The sequence below is a fragment of the Drosophila navojoa genome, chromosome 2 (assembly GCF_054131105.1).
Source record: "Drosophila navojoa isolate 15081-1374.11 chromosome 2, UAZ_NAV_1.0, whole genome shotgun sequence".
NCBI lineage: Eukaryota > Metazoa > Arthropoda > Insecta > Diptera > Drosophilidae > Drosophila > Drosophila navojoa.
In genome coordinates, this window is record NC_142890.1 from 16,662,031 (window position 1) to 16,685,415 (window position 23,385).

General features: G+C 40.0%; 2 protein-coding genes and 2 long non-coding RNA genes across 6 annotated transcripts in view; 2 read left to right on the forward strand and 2 right to left on the reverse strand.

The window, feature by feature from the left end:
• The window catches only part of LOC149092197 (uncharacterized), a 102,586-nt gene that overhangs the window by 2,512 nt on the left and 76,689 nt on the right, over positions 1 to 23,385 (forward strand). The window lies entirely within an intron of this gene.
• LOC149092198 (uncharacterized) lies at positions 915 to 2,684 on the forward strand. The gene is made up of 2 exons (XR_016196155.1): positions 915 to 1,273; positions 1,314 to 2,684. It is a non-coding gene; the product is annotated as an uncharacterized LOC149092198 (long non-coding RNA).
• l(3)neo38 (C2H2-type zinc finger domain-containing lethal (3) neo38) lies at positions 1,461 to 14,346 on the reverse strand. 2 transcript variants are annotated; one of them, XM_018112638.3, is made up of 5 exons: positions 13,333 to 14,346; positions 5,395 to 5,541; positions 3,219 to 3,952; positions 3,054 to 3,150; positions 1,461 to 2,935 (listed from the first exon to the last, which is right to left on the reverse strand). In XM_018112638.3, exons 1-5 carry the CDS (start codon positions 13,520 to 13,522, stop codon positions 2,781 to 2,783), a joined length of 1,323 nt encoding a protein of 440 aa, XP_017968127.1. In that variant the 5' UTR covers positions 13,523 to 14,346; the 3' UTR covers positions 1,461 to 2,780. The 2 variants fall into 2 exon arrangements, with proteins under 2 accessions (XP_017968127.1, XP_017968128.1); XM_018112639.3 differs by lacking the exon at positions 13,333 to 14,346 and adding an exon at positions 5,644 to 5,824.
• On the reverse strand, positions 16,589 to 23,213 carry prd1 (pleckstrin homology domain-containing protein pruning defect 1). 2 transcript variants are annotated; one of them, XM_018113490.3, is made up of 10 exons: positions 23,046 to 23,213; positions 21,651 to 22,646; positions 20,623 to 21,579; positions 19,626 to 20,554; positions 19,373 to 19,525; positions 18,899 to 19,308; positions 18,628 to 18,841; positions 18,362 to 18,562; positions 17,945 to 18,301; positions 16,589 to 17,878 (listed from the first exon to the last, which is right to left on the reverse strand). In XM_018113490.3, the coding sequence occupies exons 1-10, from the start codon at positions 23,068 to 23,070 to the stop codon at positions 17,750 to 17,752; spliced, it is 4,371 nt and encodes a 1,456-aa protein (XP_017968979.1). In that variant the 5' UTR covers positions 23,071 to 23,213; the 3' UTR covers positions 16,589 to 17,749. The 2 variants fall into 2 exon arrangements, with proteins under 2 accessions (XP_017968979.1, XP_017968980.1); XM_018113491.3 differs by having other exon boundaries at positions 21,651 to 22,739; positions 23,046 to 23,207.

A 23,385-nucleotide genomic window follows, 5' to 3' on the forward strand; every position in this document is an offset into this window, starting at 1 on the left:
TACAGTTCTTGACACACTTTTGATTCGCTTCATAATTATTGTTGGGCAAACTACGTAAGTGTAGTCAAAATGTGCTATGTATATATATAGATATATATACTATAAAGTATTAACTGTAATTAAGTTGTTTTTTTTTTTTTAGTTTTTTTTACACTTTTTTTCTGGCTATTTGTTATATGTAACGTTTGGCTAATACTTTTTGTTGGCTTAATCGCCTTTTGTATGGTTTGAGTGGCTGCTGCTGCATTTTCTTCATCATCTGGTTTTGTGTTTTCATTTTTGTATTTATAATTAGTATTTGTACTTTATTGCAAGTATTTGAATTATCCCATGGCAACGCACAAAGCCGCAAAAAAAGCGAAAATCCCTTTGAAGAATTTCCCATTTGCTTTGTATATCCCTTAAGCTGCTGCATTCTTCAATCACGTACACATTACTTTAAATATATATATATATGCTTGGAACTTAATTAGCATACATATATAAATATTGTATATAGCTAGAACATTGATAACTACGCAAAGTATGAACCTACATTCAATTGGATATGCATAAGGAAACAAAAGCTAAACAAAATACTGGGAATTGTGTGCAAATGCTGCGATGAGCAACAAGTTATTAGTATTAAAAGGCTTAGTATTTGAAAAGCTTTTAGCAATGGTGTTCTAAGAGCAAAATCTCAACAAAATGTCAACAGAGAATGCGAGAAAGAGAGAATAGATAATAAAATGAATTTTTGTGACTATAATTGTATTTAAAATATAAGAGTACTCTCTTGCCAATAGTCTTATATTGTAAACGAGTAAAGCGAGCACAATCTAAAATGCCTAATTTCTATATTCCTATCTCTCTCTCTTTTTTCTTTCTTTGTTTATATTCTGTAGCCTTGTCAATACTCCGATATATGTAAGCATACATTTTCAAAATTTAGATCTTCAAATTAGTTATAAAAGATATCTTTACACGCTCTCTTTTATCACATATTTAAATTTAAGAGTTGTTCTTATAAAAGCTCTAAGAGTTTAATTTACTTTATCAAAAACTTGTTGCTCAAAGCACATTTTTGTGATATTTCAAAACAATATTTATAATAGATGTGAAAATTGAGGGAAATGCTAAACGAAAGCATTACAACTATTTGGTATTAAGATTTCTTTTTTTTTTTTTTTTCTTTTTCATTGTATATTCGTTTGAAGCATTCCGTATAACTATATGTAAATATGCTGGTACATCATATGATAAAACGTATATTGGTATTGTTTAGATCTTTACTGTTCAAATACATAGCATTTTTTGAGATTAACGAGATTAAGTTAATCTCAAAAAATGCTATGTATTTGAACAGTTAATTACTTTTTCACTTGCATGAAGTGTTTGCACTTTATTTCGGTTATTGTTTTATGCCTTTCATTCATCATATACCTTATCCACATTCTAATCTCCTCTTGTCTTCTTTTAACTTTTTGTATTTGGTATAAGTTTTTCTGTTTTTCATTTGCATTTATATAAAAATATTTGTTTATTGAGTTTTATTGCAGTTATTGTTTTTGGTTAGCTGTTTTGTTTGTTATTGTTTTCTACTATTTTGCATTTTTATATAGCGGTATTTTGTTGTTGGTTTGTAGTGGTTAAATATATAAATCTTTAGTATGTATATATAGACATATCTATATAGATCTGTGGTACTGTATTTAATAGTATTTTCTGTATTGTGTTTTTTCGTTTGGTAAGCATTTTAGAGGAGGTTGGCTATAGCTGTAGAGTATACTGTATACTGTATGTCTTATATGGTGTATAGTAGTTCGGATATATCTTTTTTAATGGATAGTTAGTTTGATTTAAACGACGATTGGAAGTTGGGCATGCAAAGACGCTAGCTTGTATTGCATTCAACTGTTTAGAGTTTGCCTCGCTTTGAACATTAAGTTTAAAATTTCTTAAAAATACGTGACATTTTTCGTAATTGTTCAAATAAAGTGTAAGACTAGAATTATATATATATATCTATATATATATATATATATATATATATATATATACCGTCACAATTTGACTTAATTAATATGCGCATCAAATGAATTCCTTTTTCTCATTTTTTTTTAAACTCTGATACTTATTCTAGATACATTTATTTAATTTGTTGCAAGAAATAAACGATACAAAAAGAAAAAGAAAACGAAAACTCAAAGAAGAATGACATAAAAAGAAAATTGCACATCAATTTGTTTTCTATTAAGAATTATACGCTTACATTTAAAGGCTTTCATTGTTATATTATTTTTGTGTGTTGATTTTTTGTTTTTGTTGTTGCAGCAAAGATCACAGATCCTCATAAAGAAAATGAAAGCCAACTATGCGCATATTTTAATTAAAAACCTCTAGCTCGAAATTCTTTTCATTTCCTTTGCTTGTTTTACATTGTTTTTCGTTTGTACATTTGAATTGCTATACTTTGTTAAACTGTTTGTGCGAAAACGTGAACTGAAAGAACCAAAGTTAAAGAACTGAAAGTGTCGAAAACAAAATTCAACTAATACTTTGCATATATTATTTTGTGTTAAAACTTTTCACTTCTGTGTTTCTCTTTTTATATGTTGTTGTTGTTGTTGAGAGGGTTATTGGATTTGGGTGACGCTCAGCAGGACTTCCGGTAAACTCTTAAAACATTTCAAAAGCAGCTAAATTGTTGCCAACAGCTTACATATCTGTTGGCAACAATTTAGCCACCCTTTGTGGCATGAAATGTATTTAAGAATTTACCAAAAGTCCTTGTACGAACCTCAGGAACCGTGTAGCGTATTATTTTGCGCATTGTTGGCACCGGCACCGGCGCCGCCTCCACTGCCGCTCACATTCTGTGCGGATACCTCAGATTTGACGCGGCGCGCAATATGCGAACGCGTATGCTTGCGCAAGTGATCCTTGCGGTAGAAACCTGAATGAAGAGAGAAAGAGTAGATATTAGTAATTATAATATCTATAGCATTATATAGTTGCTAGTCAAATATTAAGCTGTGATCACCACAGAGAATCCTATTTCTCATTGCAATTACCTTTTCCACACTCGATGCAGACATGCTTCTTCTCGCCCGAGTGTATGACAATGTGCAAGGTGAGCTGCTCCTTGCGCTTGAAGGACTTCATGCAGATCTAGATGGGCGAAAGTAACAATGGATTAATTTCATCAACTAAATGGAAGGCATTAGATCGGCACTTACATTGCACACATGCGGCCTGTCCGGTATGTGAGAGAGCTTGTGCCTGGTCAAGTGATCCTTGCGCTTAAGCGCCGCATTGCAGATATCGCAGACAAAGCGCCGCTCCACGGCATGCGAGATGACGTGCTGTTCGATCAGGCTGCGGTCCGGATAGGCCATTTGGCATTCGGGGCAGCAGTAGAGCGTGGAGCCGTCCAACGCTTTCGTTTCACGTATTTCGCCGGGCTTTGGGCGGGGTTTCTTCTCCTTTGGGGGTTTCTTCTTTTTGGTCTTCTTACCGGTGGTAGTGGTGCCGCCAGCGGCATTCGTGGTGCCCACTGCCGCTCCGCTGCTGGAAACGGCGCCTCCATTGCTGACCGCGCCATTAGCATTGCCATTGACGCCGTTGGTGGCTCCGCCGTTGGCCAATCCTGCGCCATTCGCATCTGTCATGTTGGTCATGTGGCCGCCGTGATCCATGCCCACCAGCCCATTGTGATGGCCGCCCCCATTGGCGCCATTATTGCTGGGCGTCAATGCCACGCCCCCCAACGCCAAGCTGGCCAAATTGGTGCCATTCTTCAGGACATCGCCGGTGGACTCCTTCTTTATTGTTTCCGAATACTTGAGGAAGTGCTGTATGGAGATTGGCAGTGTTGCGGATAGCAAATGGGATGAGTAGTCGACCGTGTTGGCCGTATTGGCCAGCGTTTGCCACGACTGATTCACATTCTGTAAGATTTGCTGATTGAGCACTGCGCGCAGGGAAACCCAAAACAGTTGGAAAACATGTGAGTATATGTGTATAAATATATTGGAATTTTATAATATCCCTAAAAGCAATTAAAGGTGAGTATAGGAAGTTCCAAATTCATTATATTTATTTTAATGGTACTTAATAGGATAAGATCACGGCAGAATTCAGCTACAATTGAGTTGTAATCAGATCGTAATATACCATTATTGATCATTTAGTTTGTCTACAATTGTGATCAGATCGTAAGACAATATCAGACTTACTCTCTTCGGCTGTATCTCTTTATTTACAGCATTCATTGCTTAGCTTCAGATACAATTGAGAACCGATGAAGTCTTGATATAATTTCTGCCAGGGTATCTTAGCTACGATAGATTCAGAATAGAGGACTTTTCATGCTCTAGCTGTTTTCAGATAATGATGATAATGCTGCTGCTGCTAATGGACACACCCAGGACACAAATCCAGCCTGCAGCCCACTCCTCCACATTTGTTACTCTATCCCCACACACACACACGACAACACGCCCAGACAACAGGCATTTGTACTAAATATGTTCACGCCCACCTCAACGTTAGCAGTTCATGCATTATCTAATAGCTTCCTGGATAATTTTCCTGCTATATGAAATACGAAAAGCAACGCCACAAGAAGAAAAAACCTACCCCAACAACAAAAAGCTTTGGCTTGGCAACACACACAGTTGTGGGTATGTAAGGGACTGAGTGTTTCTCTCGGTGTGTGTGTGTGTGTGTGTGTGTGTGTGTGTTTCTGTGCGAATATGCTGAATTCTATTTTCTTGAAAATCCCAGGCTGTCCCCCGGCCCTACATCTGCAGTAACTGGCGCCAAGGACACAGCTCACATGCCGCATCTCTAACCTTAATTTTCTAGCCCATTCCAGGCCCCCCATCTGCTTGCTCCATGGAGCTGAGACTCAAGCTTTCTGGCTGCTCCTTTAAAGTTAATACGCCCACGTGGAAAATGTCAATGCGTGTGCGAAAACTTTCTGTTCGACAACAAGTAAACACCATTTCATAAAACTTGCTAATAGGAAATACACACGCACACACACGCAGTGGGTTCATAAATTGTTGGCAGATAAAAGTTCTTGAACGGTCCAAAATCTCAATCCAGACAGGGCTCAAGTTTTCTCTTTTCGGTTTGCCTTTTTATTTAAATAACAGTTGAGCCGATGCGAGCCGAACGCCGGACAGCGGGACGGGGCCGGTGTGTACGAAGTGTAATGTGCGTCCTTGAAATTTCAGGCCGTATAACAGATAGCAACCCAAAAAAAGGAAAAAAGGAAACACAAAAAGAGGGAAGGAAAAGTGAAGCCCATGAAAATTCTGCCCCCCGTCATGTAGGCCCTCTGCCTTCTGTCCTCTGTCCCCGGCTACCATGAAAATCCCCATCCAGCTGCTTGGGTCGCCGACTCACCTTCTTCCCGGTCTCGTTCAATTTTTGGATGGATTTTACCCTTATGATCCGCTGCTGCGGCCGCATTCAAAAAGTTCAGATCACCCTGCGGTTGAGAGTATGGTATGGATATATTTTGACCATATTGCATATTATTGGCCGCCGAAACTGTAAAATATAAGAGAAAAAGTAACATTAAAAACTGATAGCTTGAATATTGGGGAAAAGGAACTTTTTAGTTGGTTTTGTGAGGTTAGTTTAGATATTTACACATGCTCGAAATTGCGCTAGAATCACAGCCTTATTTAGCTACTTTATAAGTATCTATTTATATATAGATATAACTTTGTCAATATATTTTTGTATATGTATTTTGTATATTTGATGTGTACTCCAGCTATTTGTTAAATTTGTTTAGTACGAGGTCGCCGCAAGCGAGCTCCAGCAACGACTAACTACAACTGACTTGAGGCCTGGCGTCTGGCTGAACAGCAGCTACAGCTGGCAGCGGCATCGGCGACACACGAACGAGGATCGGGTACCGGCTGAAAGCGGACGGCTGTTCGTTTTTATGCACGATGTCTGCCAGTGTCCCACTGCCGCATGATTTGTACCTCGTGGGTGTGCGGGTGTGTGTGTGCGTCTGTGTTTGCATACACATACATCCACGAAGTTACTGCCTGTCTGCTTTTGTATGCGTGCGTGTGCCTATGTGTGTTCGTGTGTCTGTTCGCGCTTTCCTAGTAGTTGGCAACACTGGTTGGCTGACGGCTGACATGCGTGAGTTGTTGCTTTAGCTGCTGCTGTTACTTTTAGGCAGCTGTGGGCATGTCTGCCTGCCTCCTTTATTCGTCGCCGCGTTGCCATCTGCCAAGGCCAAATTCAGCGCCCACACAGAGCCAGAGCCAGAGAGAGACACACACGTGCGGGCCACGCATACATAGGAAAAAGGAAATTAAAATTGAAAACGCCGGTCCTACCGACGCGCCTCAAATGTATGCTACATATACACACATACATATATATATATATGCATGTGTATGTGGGCTTATTTTTCGGCTACATTTTGCCGGGCGCTCGTTTTTATTAATAAATATTTTCTGGCTGTTGCCAATTGGCCCGGTTTTTTGTTAGTATTTTTTTCTTTATATTTGCTTCCTTTTTCCTGATGAAACGTGAGCGAGACAGGGAGAAAGCAGCAGACACAGGGCATGCAGCTTGGTTTGCAGTAGGGTAAGTAGTAACTAAAAAGGTTACAAATTTAATAATAATAAAAAGAGCCGAAATATTTAAAAGCAATGCATGTGTTTGGGTGGCTATGCCTTTTTTGTGTAAGAGTGTGTGTGGGCGTGTGTGTGAGTCAAACGGGTGGCAGACCCTCGTATAAATTAACTTGTGACCTTGCATTATAATTCAACACATTTCTTATGCTTTAATGCCCTTTGTGAGCGGCGTTGCCACAGTCTCATAATATGAGCATACTTTTGGGGTAAACGAATTTAATACGCTAACCTCAATTAGCCAGGTCATATGTGTGCAGACGGGTGCTGTGAGAGGAAGAGAAATTGCCCTGCATGGCAAATAAAGGAAACCAGCTAATGGGATCTAATAAAGGAAAGTAGTCCGAAGGGAGGATTAAGCTGAAACAATTGACTAGCGAACCGTAAAAGGCACCCAAAAAATATCCTTCCAAAACAGCAGCTAAACGGAAATTTACTTTACGAACCTCAAAAGAAAAATTCTCTTTAATTAGACGAACTAATTGCAAATGAACACATCTACAATTCGACAGGGAAGATAGTATATACCAAAATATAGTATATAAATATATAAATAGTATAAAAAACTTTTTTTTAGCACTTGATTAAAATATCATTTATCATACAGTAATGTATGTAATGGTTTCTTTTAATAATGCGAAAACTATTTAGGGTAAGACTAATGCTTACGCACGAGAAATCGATTTACATATTAGGCACCAAAAATCTCGAAGTGCGGCAAAGCGAACGAGAATAAGTTGAGTAAAAAGGCCGAGATAATCAAATATTATCCAAGCAATTAAATTCTCCCATCCCCATAACCAAACAATGTAAGCTGTTAGACAAATGCAAGACTTATGTAGCGGTAATTAATCAACTAAACAGAATGAGTACACAGAGCGAATAGCATGCCCCGAAATGTAGACAACGAAAAGTGACAGAAAATAACCAACTGGCCATAAAAATGACAAAACATGAAATAACAAAAACAACACACGCACACAAGTCAAAAAAAAACAAAAACGAAATGGAACATGGAACGGGTACTGAAATCAGACGGCAGAAAAGAAGAATAGAATTGACAGACGAACGGAAATTCTGGGCTAAGCCTGTGTGGAGCCATGACTACGTCGAGCCACTGACAACACACAGCAAGGCTGAAAGCATGCGCTCCATTTTCCATCATCAGCGTACCCGGCATTGTCGTTGTAACATTTCACTTTTCACTTCACTTTCACATGGGCCACACGACAACAACCAGCAGCAACAGCAACAGCAGCAGCAGCAGCAGCTCCAGCTCCAGCACCAGCAACGGCAGAAATAGTGGCAGGATGAACACAAAAACGCATGAGTTAGAGAAACGGTAAATGAAACTCTCGCTTGTTGTTGTTCCTGCTGCTGCCTAGCAACGAGTTAAAGTCGGTGAAAACTGAAACACGGCCAAGCGAGAGTGAGAGCTCGCCCAACTAGAAAAGAGCGTGAGTGTCGGCGGCAGAGAGTGAGTGAGAGAAGAGCGTGCGCGCTTTTCTATGTGTGCGTGTGTAATCAAAGAGAGAGAGAGAGTGTGTGTTATTGGGCGCACACTCTCCAACCCACAATATGGCGGCTGCCTTAGATTTGAGTGGTGTATCCAAAGTGGAACAAAATGGAAAGGAATTCGCTGGGTTTGGAGAACGTAATGTGAAACATGGCGTTGCGCTCTGTGTGCCTACTTTTAAGTGTGTTTATAGTGCCGGCACACACAGTAAAAGCAGTGAGAGAGAGACTGTGTGAGAGAAAGAGCGCGCGCGCAACAGCAATATATAAATATATAAAATAAAAAAGAATATATATATATACATATACATTTATATATATATATATATATATATATATATATATATATATATGTATATATATATAACAAAGAAGAGAGTGAGAGAGCGTGCGATGTTAGCAAAAACTGCAACCCCTATTAGAGTTGGGGATTTTAACGCCCGCTGCTTGGGGTTTGGGCGTATGTAGCGCGACGCGGCGCCAGTCGCCAGAGTTTGAGTCATCAGCGACAGCGATAGCAACAACAGCAACAGAAATAAGCCACTCAAACCACAACGGAGTTGCCAGAGGCAGCTTTAAGCCTTAAAGCTGCCATATGATATGAAAAAGCTTCGCTTGGCTTTATTGTTTTACACTTGCCTGCTTTTTCGAGCGGTTTTGGGGGTAAGACGGTGGCAAGGGTAGATCTAACTCAATTACATGCACACTCATTGGCCTCATATGTATTAACTCCATATATGTGCTTATATATATATACATATATACATATGTACATGCATACAGTGAAGGCTCTAGTAACGAATTTGTACAAAAATTCTTTTAAAGCTATATTTTAGTTTTTCATTTGGTACTACGTTATCAGCAATTTGCGTTTATCTAAATATATAACTATATATTGTATTTCATTCTTGTTCATTGTTTAGAGTTATTACTGTATGTGATTAGATACATACCTACACCTAAAGTCTGACAGACTTATAAGCACGCGCATTTTTAGTGTTGCATAGCGCCAGGCGTTCCTTGCCTCGTAGGGGTGTAAACCCAGCCAGCAGACGCTCACACTCACACTTCCTCTCTTGCACACAGAAACATCTACACACCCACCCACATATCCTCTGTTATGTACACATAGAAATGAGTACATAAGTGCAAATAATTTATGGGGGGGTTGCGACCCTTTTGACAAACCGCAATATTATCACATACACTCGCACGCCCGGCTGGCTAGTCATTTGCATGGCATATAGAATTACCTGCCGGACATACGGATCGTGTTATAATAATGATCATATTAATAGATTTGTACTCTATGTAAACTAGGCACATGGCTAATTTTGAGCAACCCAACCCCTAGCTGAAGGTCTCCCACTCTCTCACACTCACTCTCTCAGCATTTTTGTATATTTTTCTACTCATCCCGCTAACCACCCCGACGCTTTGTCATCGTTTAAACGGAAAAATCAATGAGCCACAAATGATTTCTTTTATTTACTTTTTTTGCGTATCCCCATTTGTGTGTTTGTTTTTTTTTTTTTTATTTTCCTAAAGAATATCCTTTATTTTCCTTGCATTTTTTATATTCACTTAAAGAGTTGCCCCAGGGTTTGATGAATTATGTAAATTGCGCACAGAAAAAAAGAAGAAAGTAAACAAATATTTACATCAGGTGCTTGAACTTGAAAGAAATTTAAACGCAAATAAAAGCTAATGTCATACGGACAACTTAAGGAGCTTGCAAACAATATTTAGACTATTTGCAAGATTACATATAAATGTAACGTTAATTTGGAATAGAATATGATTAACATTTATGTTATTAGTTCATATTATTACTTATATTATTACTTATATTACTTATATAAAATAGTGTATTTTCTAAATTTGTATTGCAGTTAAGTATGGAATATTCTAAAGATTCTAATCATAAAAGACAAATGTGAGTTCAATAAATGGTTGGCTTTGATTAGGTCTTAGGCTAACCTAACCATATTTATAAAACGAAAAATAGAAAAGGAAAAGTTGCCATACATCATTGTAATAGCCTATGTAACCCATGTAACTAAACTGAATACGAAGAGTTGGTTTAAAATAAAATGCGAAGACCGTTTTACCGATACCAAGCACATATGTATGTATTGTCTATTGTTTCATCGCATCTTCGCCTCTCAATCCACATTAGTTCATTAGCTCTCACAATCTTATGTAACGTTTCTTTGCATGTTTACTATATATAAATATTAGGGTAAACCAATACCAATTTTTAAATATATAATAATTCATTTTTAAAACTATATTTGTATATAGATTCTTTACCAATAAAATGTGTTTAATAAAGCTGTTTATATCTCATAGTCAGCTAAAAACCTATATAGATATTTCAACTTTAATCAGCACAAATAAAAAGAATAGAACAAATCAAAGATTGTCTGCTCTGATTCGATATCTCAGATGATTTATGAAAGAAGTAACACTATCGTCAGCTCTATCTATTCCCGAAAAAAACTCTTATTGTTGTTGTTGATAAGCTGACTAATAAGCGACAAGAAAATGTGGATGAGCAGCGGAACAGCGGGTAGAGGTCGGGGTGACGGCGGTCTACCTGCATGGGCTAGCTGCAGCCATACACAAACACATACTCACACACGCACATTCACTCACGCATTTAGATAGATAAAAGACCCACTCACACACACTCAATCACCTCAGACACACGCATGGCCACATTTTCCCGTTGTTGCAGGTAAAAAAAGAAGAAATAAATAAAATGAAAATGAAAAACCAAAATGAAATAAAATTAAACGCTAAACTGGAAATGGGAAATGTAATGCGTAGAGCTAAAAAAGCTGGGATCAATGAACTATAGAAAACAGTGGCAAATGGCATCGCGTATGAGAGTTCGAGTTCGAGTTTGAGTTCATATTCGAATTCGAAATCGAGTTTGAGGGAGTTCAGGTTTGAGTTTTGCGTTCTTCAACTGGGGGCGAAACGCGTTTAAAATGAAAATAAATGAGTAGAATGAGCAACTAATTATGCAAGTGAATGCAACCAATTATAATTAATATAAACAATGACTGAGCAATATTCAAAGAGGATTGGCAGAATTTTTGATGGGTAGAGATAGCGAATCAAATACATAGGTAAGGAGCAGTCAGTTCTCTATCTTTAAACGCTTAAAAAGCTAGGCAATTCAGTGGCACAACAGTGAACTAGTTCAATTTGCAACTGAAATTATGACTATACAAATTGTAGTACATTAAACCTCAAGTAACCTGTTGATCTTTGTACATAAATATTTTTACTGAAAACTTTAACAATCAACTATGCGAAATCAGTAAATTGATTAACCAAATGGATATTAAATTAAACTTATAAACAAAATCAGACAACAGATAAAAATCCTGAGGCATATTAGTGACTGATTAGTTCTGACAAAGATTCAATTGAGCCTGCATTTCTGATGCAGGGCATAACCAGATGGCGGTTCCTTTTAACTGTATATCATTCAACTAAATCAAATAAATATAATGTAAAATATATATTTGCTATATGTTGGCTCATTTCAGTTTAATAGAAACTTTATCTGGACGAGCAGAAGCGTTGCGTTGCATTTTAGGGGTTGGGCTGGCTGTCACCCTGCCACAAAATGTTGCAGCTTGGCCAAAGGGAAGTCAGTGCAATTAAAAAGGCAGCGACGCTGCCCGTTTACAAACGGGGGTTGGGGTTGAAAACTGCGCACGCATACACTCATACACATACTCAAACTCCCCCATTTAATTTTCTGTGTGTGTTGAGTAGCTAACGACAGTAAAACCCACCCCCAGGGCTATACAAAGTAAAATGCAGCAAATTCAAAAGTTATTTGAGTTCATTGCATTTTCAAGCGAAGCTAAGCAACAACAACGAAAACGAGAAGAAGAGCGAGAAAAACTGGCAGCAGTAGCGGGCACGCACGCAGACACACACATACACGTATACGCGTGTATTCGTTGCCAAATGGGGGTGGGTGGTAATGACTCAAAACATAGCGCAAGCGAAGGAAAAAACAGGAACAACAGCAAAAAATCGTTAGATTCGGTTATGATGACAGACGCACCCGCTTTAATGTTCCACGAATAGTAGAATATCACAGAAGGGGAGGGTACTAAATTAATTAATTAATTAATTTTACTCACAATCAATATTCACGAAAAAGATTCGCATACAATGTTTGCATGCTTCAGTATTAAGTGCGACTTTAAATAGAAATACTCATATTCTTTAAAAAAGAACAGACTTGATATTATTTATGTATATATATTATATGTCCTACAAATCGAAACCAAACGATTATTATTCCCATACTAAAATCAGTTCAATAAATACATATACATAAGTGTTTAAATATAAAGAAAAATTAAATTTCAAAGACCACTCACAATATGTTATGAATATATGACAATAGATATACGTATATATATTTTTTAGCTAAAGTATTAATTTAAGATCTTAAGCATATCTTTCATATGAAAACCCGTTTTTTGACAGGTGGCAACTCTCTTTTAAGCGCAACATGGCTATAATGCATTTTTTCAATACGAACTAGTTCTGTGAGCAGCAAACGAATCATTAGTCGGCTGATTTGTTGTTTACTTGCGCTCTCGCTCTAACCAATAGCAGGTCGTATGCTGCGCACAACGAAACCAAAGGCAATGCAAACATTTAATGCTCTTATACATGCGCAGTTGTTGGCTTTTTTCTTTTGGTATTCTTCAAGTTGATCCTCGGCGCTCCTCTTCTTCACAATCAAAACATGAATGTTCTGCTAGTTACACATGTTCATAAGACCTCAAACGGCGAATTGTAGTGGATGGGATAGGGAAAAGCAAATCGCTGCCGCTACTTGTGTTGTTGCTGTTGTTGTTGTTGTTGCTGCTGCTGCTGCTGACGCCAGCCATGGCTTCGCTGGCGACTCGAACGACAGCGGCGTTGGCAGCAGCAGCAGGCGAAAATAAATCGATAAAAATAAAATAAATTTTTAGTGATTATGTTGTATACACACATGCACAAATATGTCTCTATTTACATGCATGTGTATACATACATATATAAAAATGTGCATATGTGTTAAAGTCTTATATACATACATATATACAGTATATCAATTTGTATGAATGCATGCACTTACCGTTGGGCACATTCTGATTGAAATGATTGCCATTGGTCTGATAGCGTTGAACATGATTATCGCTGCCCGCAGCAGCGGCTGCAGCGTTCACCGGCGGCGTACCAAATGCGCCCGGTGTTTGTGCATCAAATTTAGCAGCAAACTGGTGAATACCAGAGAAGGGGCCGCCGAACGCGGAGAAATTCATCATGACAGTTTTATGTCGTTAACAGGGCTTCACACATACACGCACAGGCCGTAGACTTACGCGCGCACACCACAGGCAGGAGCCGAGCTGCCTGTGTGTAATTGCTCCCTTTTGTTTTTTTTTTTTTTTTCTTTCTTTTTGTGGAGATTAGTCCCCAGCCGTTATTTGATTTTGGGGCTTGTGTAACACTTTCGCTTCTTTGTTGGTTGTTTTCAAATTGCACTAGCCAACACTAACAACAATTGTAACTGTAACATAAACGTTGCGTCGAGCCTGAGCAACTGAAATACGATCGAATTAGAGAAGCAGAAACAGGCGACGTGCGATGACGATGACTATGCGGCGCTTTTTAGCAGTGGGTGGTGCTACTTGGCAGGATTTGTTGTTGTAGCTGCTGCTGTTGTTATTTTTGTTGTTGCTACTTTTGTTGGTGGGGGTTGGTTTTTGGTTGGTGTGGCGTGGCGTGGCGTGGCGAGGAACACACAGAAACTCACACTCGCTTACACACACGTTTGTATGAGCGCGCGATTGTATGCAGCGCTTTGCTTTTGGGGGTAGCAAATGTACAACTTTCAATTTCGCTTAAACTAAACACACACAGAGACAAAACACAACACCCGTAGACTCGAGTACACACATACACACACACACACACAATCACACACGAGGCAACGTCGAACGCGACGACGACGACGTCGGCGTCGAGCAACAACAATAATAAAGTAGAATTAAACGAAAGTCACGCTTACAACCGGCTCGTCGAGGCTCCGACATCAAACTAAAAGTAACATTACAACGAAAGAAAGCGGAAACACTGGGGCAGGCAACGGCAATCAGGCGCAGGCAGCGACTGCGACTGCGACTGAGACTGAGCCAGAGACAGAGAAACAGAAACACAGACGCCAGCGGCACAGCGACGCAATGGACAAATGACAGTGACAGCGCAGCTCTCTTTTTTTGTATTAGTTCGCTAATATGTGTGTACATACGTACATATGTATGTATGCTTGTGTGTGCATGTGTGTACAGTGCTTGTGTGTGCGTTGCTTTGAGGGTGGAAGTTTTTCTACTTCTCTGGAAAATGTGCGTTTATTTGTACATTCTTTACAATGCGTTTTTGGCTGGTCATATGACAACAAACATACCCTACAATTAATTGGCTAACAATTAATATATGTTATAGCATAACTTATATTTGAGAAGATATAAACAAAATCCATGAGTTATAATCCTATACAAATTATATCAAATTTTTATAATAATATTATATTGAATATTATTAGCACCATAAAATTTCAATTTGTGGATAGGCGTGTTAAGTTTAATGAATCCGAATGAAATATAATGATGTTTGTGTTTAGTAGATGAACTAAAAATATTACACAAAATTAATCAAATACAAAATGCCAGACAATTCTACAAGTACAGGGCATTCACAAGTGGACTATTGCCAACCAGAAAACCCACAAACAGCGTGCCTTGTAGTCGTATTTTTATTTGGTTTTCCAACTTTTGGGGTTGTGTGGCCTGGCCGTCGCAGCCGCTGCGAACGGCCAGTGCATTTATACATACATACATACATACAGATAAGTATGTAGTATGTGATTGTATATACATTCATACACATGCATAAATGTTTGTTTATACACGCGTCTATATGTTAGCATTAACGTCGCCGCATACGTACGTTTATGCGAGTGTGTGTTGTGTGTATGCATGCATGTATGTATGTACACCCATATGTGTGTATGTATGTTTTGGGATGTCTAGAAATGCACAGTACCATTCTCGGGCGCGTCGCAGTCGCAGTCGCTGCATTTAATTCTGCCGGCGCTGCCTTTGGGACTTGTGTTAATGAAAGTGAGTGCAGCATCAGCATAAACACTTGTCTGTATGTGTGTGTGCGAGGACGGGACGCTCTAATAAGAGAGCAGTAGCCGCTGCTCGCAGAAGCAGCAGTTCTCAACCAGCAGCACTCTCACAAGTATTTGTTTTTGTGCCTGTGGCTGTGCACAATGTGCAAGTGTTGTATTATTGTACCGATGCCCTACACCGCACAAAGCGTAAACAACAGCAGTAATAATAGAAACAAAATATGTATAGAATTAAAATTTAAAGCTAAGGAACTTTTTTTTTAGCTTACAAAAATACACATATCAAGTATGTTTCCCAATAAACTGGTTTGCAGCGCAACAAACAACCGCATAGACTCCAAAATCGCTGAAGCGTTTTCCTTCTTTTGTATTCCTTTGTTGTTGTTCATTTTTCTCCTGCTCTGGTCTTCTATTCGTTGACTTGTTGTGAGGGTTGGAGTTTTTGACTTTCTGTGCGTTCTTTTTAACTCATATTCGCTCAATCTCTTGCGCTTCTCTTTCCCTCTTTCGTGCACTCTTGTTGTTGTTTTTGTCGTTGGTGTCTCTTTCAATGCAATGCCTTTGTGTTTAGGCTGCATCTCTCTCTCAGAGCTCTTATTGTTACATGTGTGTTTATCTTTCATTTCCATGCACATTTTCCAATTACGCGTTTACTCTACGACACATGTACAAATGTGTGTGTGCATGCGTGTATAAGTATGTGAAGATGTGCTTTATTATTAGGTGCCTTAATTATTAGCTATTTTATAATTACATACATACATATATTCCATTTGACGGCGCAGTAGAACAGTTAGTTATACGCACATGCAAGCATGCTTTGCCTTTTTGTTTTTACGCATACATGAATATACACAAACATCTTCTCATGCTGCTGGTTGCGACCTCCATCTATTAATCACAGGCACAGCCCATGTCATCATCGATTCTGTCCGTACAATATATACATATGTATGTATGTATGTATATACATACATGCATGCATATATACATAAATGCATACATATTTATGTGCTTGTTTGCCACTTCCACATTAGTTTTCTGCATTCTAAATAACTGTTAATATGATTATCTTTACTCCTTTATAGCGAAAAGGGCAGGAGAACTCCCACAAACTTTTCTTTAACAAAACTTGAAAAGGGAGGTCATCAATGTGGGAGCTTTGTGTTAAAAATAAAAAAATATTACCTCACTGTTGTGTTTAATCAATTTTATTAATTATTATGAGCTTTTATCTGATGTTTTCATACAGTTCTCTGGGTTGAGATATTGCGTGAGGTATGGTCTTAAGCCTTGCTAATTGAAAATTGCATAAGCAAATTTTTTGAGTTGGGGGATCATTGCTTTAAATCCCCATTCAAGCATTTTTAAAGAACCTGATGCTTACAATCATATATTGTCCGGTTATATAACATATTTGGCAAATTAAAGGTACGATATACTATTTGGTAATTACTCTACAAAAACTTAAATTAGAGCATTTGAGTTTGTGCCGTATGAAAACATCATATAATTACAATGCGTACATATTTTCCGATTTATATATATATATATTATTGTATATATATATTTGTATATTGAGAGGTTACAATATATAAGTAAATACTTTCAATGTCATTTTATCCCCTTTCCATTCAATACGCACCAAAAAAATAACGACCTGACATACCATTGCCGTACAAATAGTGTGTTTATATAGTTTATATAGAATACTTTACGTATAATATCTTTTAGCTAGAGTATATATATAAATATATTGAAATGATCAATGATTTGCTAACGGGTTGGTTTATGACTTGGTTGTTTCTAACGAATGCTTACAAAATATTATATATTATTATATATATATAGAATATGTTCGCATATATATTTTTGATTACTTATCAAAATATAATTTACATGTTGTAAAGCCTTGTGTTTTTTTTGTGCATATTTCTACACGGTGTTTGTATAAAAATTAACAGAAAACAAACTCAACAAAATGTAAAGCTAAACTAAGGCAAATTTTGTAAACCCAAAATAAACGTATTAGCTGGCAACTTAAAAGTTAATATCACAAAAATCAGTATATATATATAGATGTTTATAACAGCGCAAATGAATGAATTGTTTAAGCGAATGTTCACATTACTAATCAAAATATAAGGTATATGAATATGGATTTTGCATATATAAATATTGAGAGAGATATACGTAAGTATAGAGCACATATCATAGCTATTATATGTTCTGTTTGTTGGTTTTTCAGCAAATATGCTTGAGTATTACAATTAATTAAGCATTGACTTCTAGTTGCACAGATCTAGCAAATTTTTTGTTTATATAGATATATTAAATGTATATAGTTGCACACTGCTTATAGCGGATAACCAAGGGCAGCTGATAATAGTGGCTCCCAAGCGCGATTTATATCCAAATATAGCATTGTGCACTGTTCAGCGATCGTTTCATCGTCGTCCAATATAGTTATAGGGAAGAGATCATTCTGTTTTAATGATACACAATATGATTATTTTATAGTTTTAAATAATTGCAATTATCAATTACTCACATTTTTGGCCTGCCATAGCTGCTCGAGCAGCCGTAAGAAGCGTTGCATTTCCGTGCTGCTTGCAAAGAATATAACCAAATCATCTAGACACTCTAGAGGCGCTTCCTGACAGGAGAACTCCAATATGCACCACCAGGTCTCACTATGCGAGGGTATTTTAATGCCTGTCATTGCCTTTATGTCAGCACATGTAAGTATTTCCAAGCCGGAGTTTTTGCCATAAACACTGCTCATATTATGTGATTGTCCCTTTGGTACAGCTTTGGATGTGTCCACCGATTGCTTGGTGGGTGTCGAGTTAAGCGAGGAACAGGACTGTTGTGTGCCACGTGTGGGTGTGCTCATGGTGGAGCTCAGCTAAGAATAGACGGAGATATATTAGGAAGTGCTGATTCAGTAGCCCAAATGTTTACTCACCAAGCTGCTAGTTTCGAAGATGCACAACATTTCCTCATCACGTATCATTTGCTTCTGTTCTGCAGCAGCTGGCGGTGTTTCCGATTGGCTGTTTAACTGTCGCAACGGGGCTGTAAAGTCCTCGCGTAGCGTAATCAAATGGTTCTGGGTAACGATCAAAGTGCAGCCCAACGCCTTGTGCCGCTCCTGTAGCTCGAAGAGCTGTCAAGAAAGACGAATTCGATATTAAATAATGCTAGTTGTTAGCTGGCTAAAATATAACTTACGCCACTTGCTGACTGCAACAGCGCCTGCAGCCATTCGGAAGCCACATACTCATCCGGTGCAGCCATTTGCAAGAGTTCGCCTTTCAGCATAATCTCAAAACAATGCGGACGCGCTGATTTGACCGCTCGCCTTGCGCCCTGACACTCGGCCAAGGCCATGGCCCAGCTGGGCAACTTTTGTGTGGAGTCATGAAACATGTACAGCACACCAGCTCTGCAATATTGAACATATTAATAATATTGAAGTAATATTCGTATGACTAGACCTTACTTTAGCAAAAAGTAACCGGGCTGCCAGCTTATTTTAGCCGCTGCGTTCGCTGTGGCCGTTTCTCTCACCCGTCGATGCATGAGAAAGCCCTTGATGTGCGGGCCCAACGGCTCCTGTTCACCATCCAAACCCCGGCCCAGGGCACCGCTTGCTGGCATGTTTACTACCGCATAGAACATCCAGCGTTCATCTTTGCCCACACAGCTGTTTGCACGAACAAAAGCCTGCAACGGCGCCAGATGCTCCAGCGTCAATTGTCCCACAGCGGGCAACGTTGAGCCACTACGACGAGCACACAGCTCTAGATTGGCAACCAGTGCATCCGCTGGATATGGCCCGCCAGCTAGCAGCACCTGCTGCATATCCCGCATACTGTTGCTAAGTAGCACCGTATTACCGAAGGGACCCATCTGTGCAGCGGAAGGTTTTTTTTAGATATTGTATAGACTGGATTCAATAGGTAATGAGGCTTACCAATATGACATCCAAGTCCTTGTAGGCGAGCACAAACTTTGCACACAGACAATTTCGCACCAGATCCGTTACATAAAGCGTTTTGTCCGTGAGCAGTACTAAGACTGGCGTCATGAAGCCCTCACGACTGTAGCCAGTATACAGTTTGAAGACCTGCACAGGTAAGTTGAGTAATACAATATAAAGTTAATTAGTTGATAGTGACTAGGAGATACTGTTTACAACTACCTATTATTCTAAATTTAATGGTTACCTTTAACAGTTGCTCGTTCGGCTCACGCAGCAAAGGCAAATGTTTGCCATTGAATATATCAATGGATATTTCGCCAATGCCCAGATCGAAGCGGGAGACATCTCCCGGCAAATCGAGATCCATGCCCACAGCCAGTTCGCGTCGCGGCGAATTGGCGCCAGACATTTCAATCTCCATGGCAATCTCGGCATTCAAATCGTCGATGAGTTCATAATTTTTGGGCCGCACGCCGCGCACATAGAGATTGGAACCAAGATGCTTATGCTCGCTGCGCAGCTTGTCCGCAAAGAAGTCATTCTTTCGTATGGACGACTCGAGGATTTTCTTCTGGGTCACATTACGCAGAAAGCGATTGATCAGCGAAGTTTTAGCTGGTGGCACAGGCGGTTTCAATAGATGCGCATAGTCCACGTCATTGTAGTCAACAATAACGAGATCGCTCTCTGTGGAAGGTCGCTCATTGGCCGTATCCGTGGTGGTGGTTATAGTCAGTATATCATCGAACTCCTCACTGAGCATAGTGCTCTTCGAGTCACGTCCACTCCCACCCACTGCACCACCCCTTGCACTGCCCAGATAGCTACTGGGACTGTGCAGGCTGCGACTGTGCATCGACTGCTGTTGCTGCTGCAAAGGCGGCTCGCCATAGCGTGGCGGCTGTCCGCTGCGCTTCTTTAAGGGCGATGGCAAATGACGCGATTGGCGCTCCACGTTGCCCAACATCAAGCCATGGACATTGTTTGTGTTAGGGGTTTGTGGTTTAGTGCACGATGTGGAATTACTGTTGGTATTGTTGCTGATTGAGCTAAGCTCAGATATGGTGGATGAGGATTGTGTAGTGGGCAGCTTGGTGCTAAGAGGCTGATGCTGTTGCTGTTGCTGCTGCATCTGATGCGACTGTTGTTGTGAGTTTTTTGACATTTTTGAAGCTAAGCGAGAGAGAGAGATTTGATTTAAATTTAATTGAATTGACTTAAAAGTCTTTTATATTCCATACCAAAGTAACTATCTGTGGCGGCCAGTTGCTGCTGCTGCTGTTCTATCTTCTGCTTCTGTTGCAGCTCCTTGTCCACAGTTGCCGAGCTGCTGGAGGTCTCCTTGAGACTGCGAAAGAAGTTGCTAAATGTCTTGGCTATGGGTGCACCCATAAACGAACTGCGCAGCTGACTCGCCGGCTGTGCAATGGGTGTGTCCCGCTCCAGTAGACCGGCCAAACTATTGTGCTGTGTGGTGGAGAACTGCAGCTCCGACTGCTGTTGGGGCTCGCTGCTTGTCTCGTAGGAGACGCCTGTGTGCTCAAAGACTGTGCTCTCGCAGTTAATGATAAACTTGCTGCGGAATTCGCTTTGTGTGCTGGTGACAATTGGTGCCGCAACGACTGGTTCATTATCGAACTCATCTTGACGCCGCAGCACATGTGGTTGCTGTTCTAGGGGTGATGCCTCGGCTGAGCTGTTTTGCTCATCGTTTTTGCGTCGCAGCTGCTCGTCAACATTGTGCACGAATTTCTTGACACTCTGCGTCTGTTTAGTGCCATCAAGGCTCTTGCTCAGAAAAGGTTTGGCCTTGACCGGTGGAGAGTCGGGCGATTCGCATTGCGCATATACCTTCGGCTTGTGCTCGGGCGTTTGCTCCAGCTCCGGCACGCACTCAACCACCGATTGTAAATCTTCAGAGCCCTCGGGCACACCACGTTCAGGCAGCGGCATCGTGAATATGCTCTTCAGCGATCCGAATATCATTTTGCTGCTATTGTCGAGCAACTGATGTTTTATGTCGTGCACATTGAACTTCTTGACGCGCTCATTGAGATCCTGCTCGTGAATAATATTTGTATGACGTTTGGTTTTCTTCAGGCAGCTCGACTTGGGCTTCTTCTCCTTGTTCCATACCGATTTCTGCTTGGGGCTGCCGGCATCCCCAATATTTGGCTCTGAGTAGTAACAGTTATCGCCTGGGAATTTATTTAAAATAGACGATATAAGAGGTTAAATAACAGTCAGAATATCCAGAGTGAAGACTCACCAATTATGTTATTGTTGGCATTGCTCATGCCAATGCAATCGCAGGAGCTGCTCTTGGCCTGCTCATATTGCTTGCGATTGGTATTGGAGTTGCTGTTGGAGTTCTTGTCCTGCTCATCCGAGTCCAGGCTCGAATTGGAGCTGCTACAGGCGCAGCGATAGAGCAAGCGATCATCCCGGCGATTAGTGTCTGCCGCAGTGGGCCCATACTCAAACACCCCGGAATTGTCATATTGCAGACCAACCGGTTCATTAGTGTCATAGATGTCCGTATTGCCATAGTCTAAGACATCTGAGCAGGCGTTGCGATAAACCAGACGACGATTGTGACCCACAGCACCGTTGCCGGCTTCTCGTTCCTCAACATCCCGGCCAGCAGCGCTCAACTCTGTGGGCGCCTGCACACGGTCCCGTTCGGCGCACCAAGAATAGCGACCAGCGGCACCAGCCACGCCTGCTGAATTGCCGCCCATCACGGCCAATTTGCGTCCGTTTTTGTATGTGATAAAGCCATGCTCGATGTGTATGTTGTCAGTACGTGTGTTCTTTAAGATGTCTTCGTGGAATGAGACGCGCTTCTTGGGCGCCTTGGGTGTGGATGACGTTTTGTGCACTTTGCGCCTGTACACGATCTTTTCAGCAGTGTCAAAGGTCGAACAGGCGCTGGCTGTCATGTTGTCTTCCGCAGCAACATTTGAATTTCCATCGATTGGTTGACTGATAGCCAAAATCTGTGTCTTCACGGGCTCCTCGAACTCCAGGCCCGATTGAGAGCAGAGAGATTCCAGCATTATGTCGCTATTCTCGCTATCCAGCATTTGGACACCCGAGTCACTGGGTGTTGTGTCCTCCTCCAAACTGCAACTGGTATTCATACTCAGGCTCATTTTGTCACCGCCACCGCCGGGCGAGACCTTGGCACTCAGATTATTGTTGACCTTGGGATATAGCGGTGACTCCATTACGACATCGTATGCATATGTCTCGACTCGCGTCTCTGCTGATTAAATTGTATATCACCTTTTTGTGTAACAATATTTTTTTTTTTTACGATAATTTGCCTATTGGGTTTATGCCAATTCGTAACGCACTTTAATGATAATGAGAAGACAAACAATTTTGTATATATACAATCATATAGTATATTGAGAAATTATTATTTTAATTATTTTCTTTAGTTTCGTGATATTTTTCGGTATCTTGGTTTTCTGGCAAGTAATCAATATTAACACCGATTGCACACTGCGCCGCAGTCACATCACGTCACTGTGCAACAAAGGAGTACACGGATGACGACCCCACGACCCCGCCTCCCACACGCCTTTTTAGCGCACCCAACAAAACAGCCCCAACTCAATACCCGCAATACTTTAACGGCCTATTTTCAAGGACCCACCTTCAATTTGTTGAGAAAATTCCATGTTAAACTTGTGCCCGGCGCTTTAAACTAATTTAATATCTTAGATTTTACAATATTTATGAGTTTCAACTGTTTTATGGTTACATTTTAAAACAACAAGTACACACAAGTAAAACAAATCAATAATTATCATAAAAAACTCAACGTTGCCAACAAGTTGAAAGGCCCAACTTATGGGCAACTCCTGCGCACAGCTGTGTGAAGTTAGGCGTGCGTCTGGCAGCGCTATCAGCTGATTACAACAGGTGTATACCTTTGGCGCACAGTTTTGTACGTTATATGAATTTAAACTGAAGCATCGCCTACATTTAGCTTT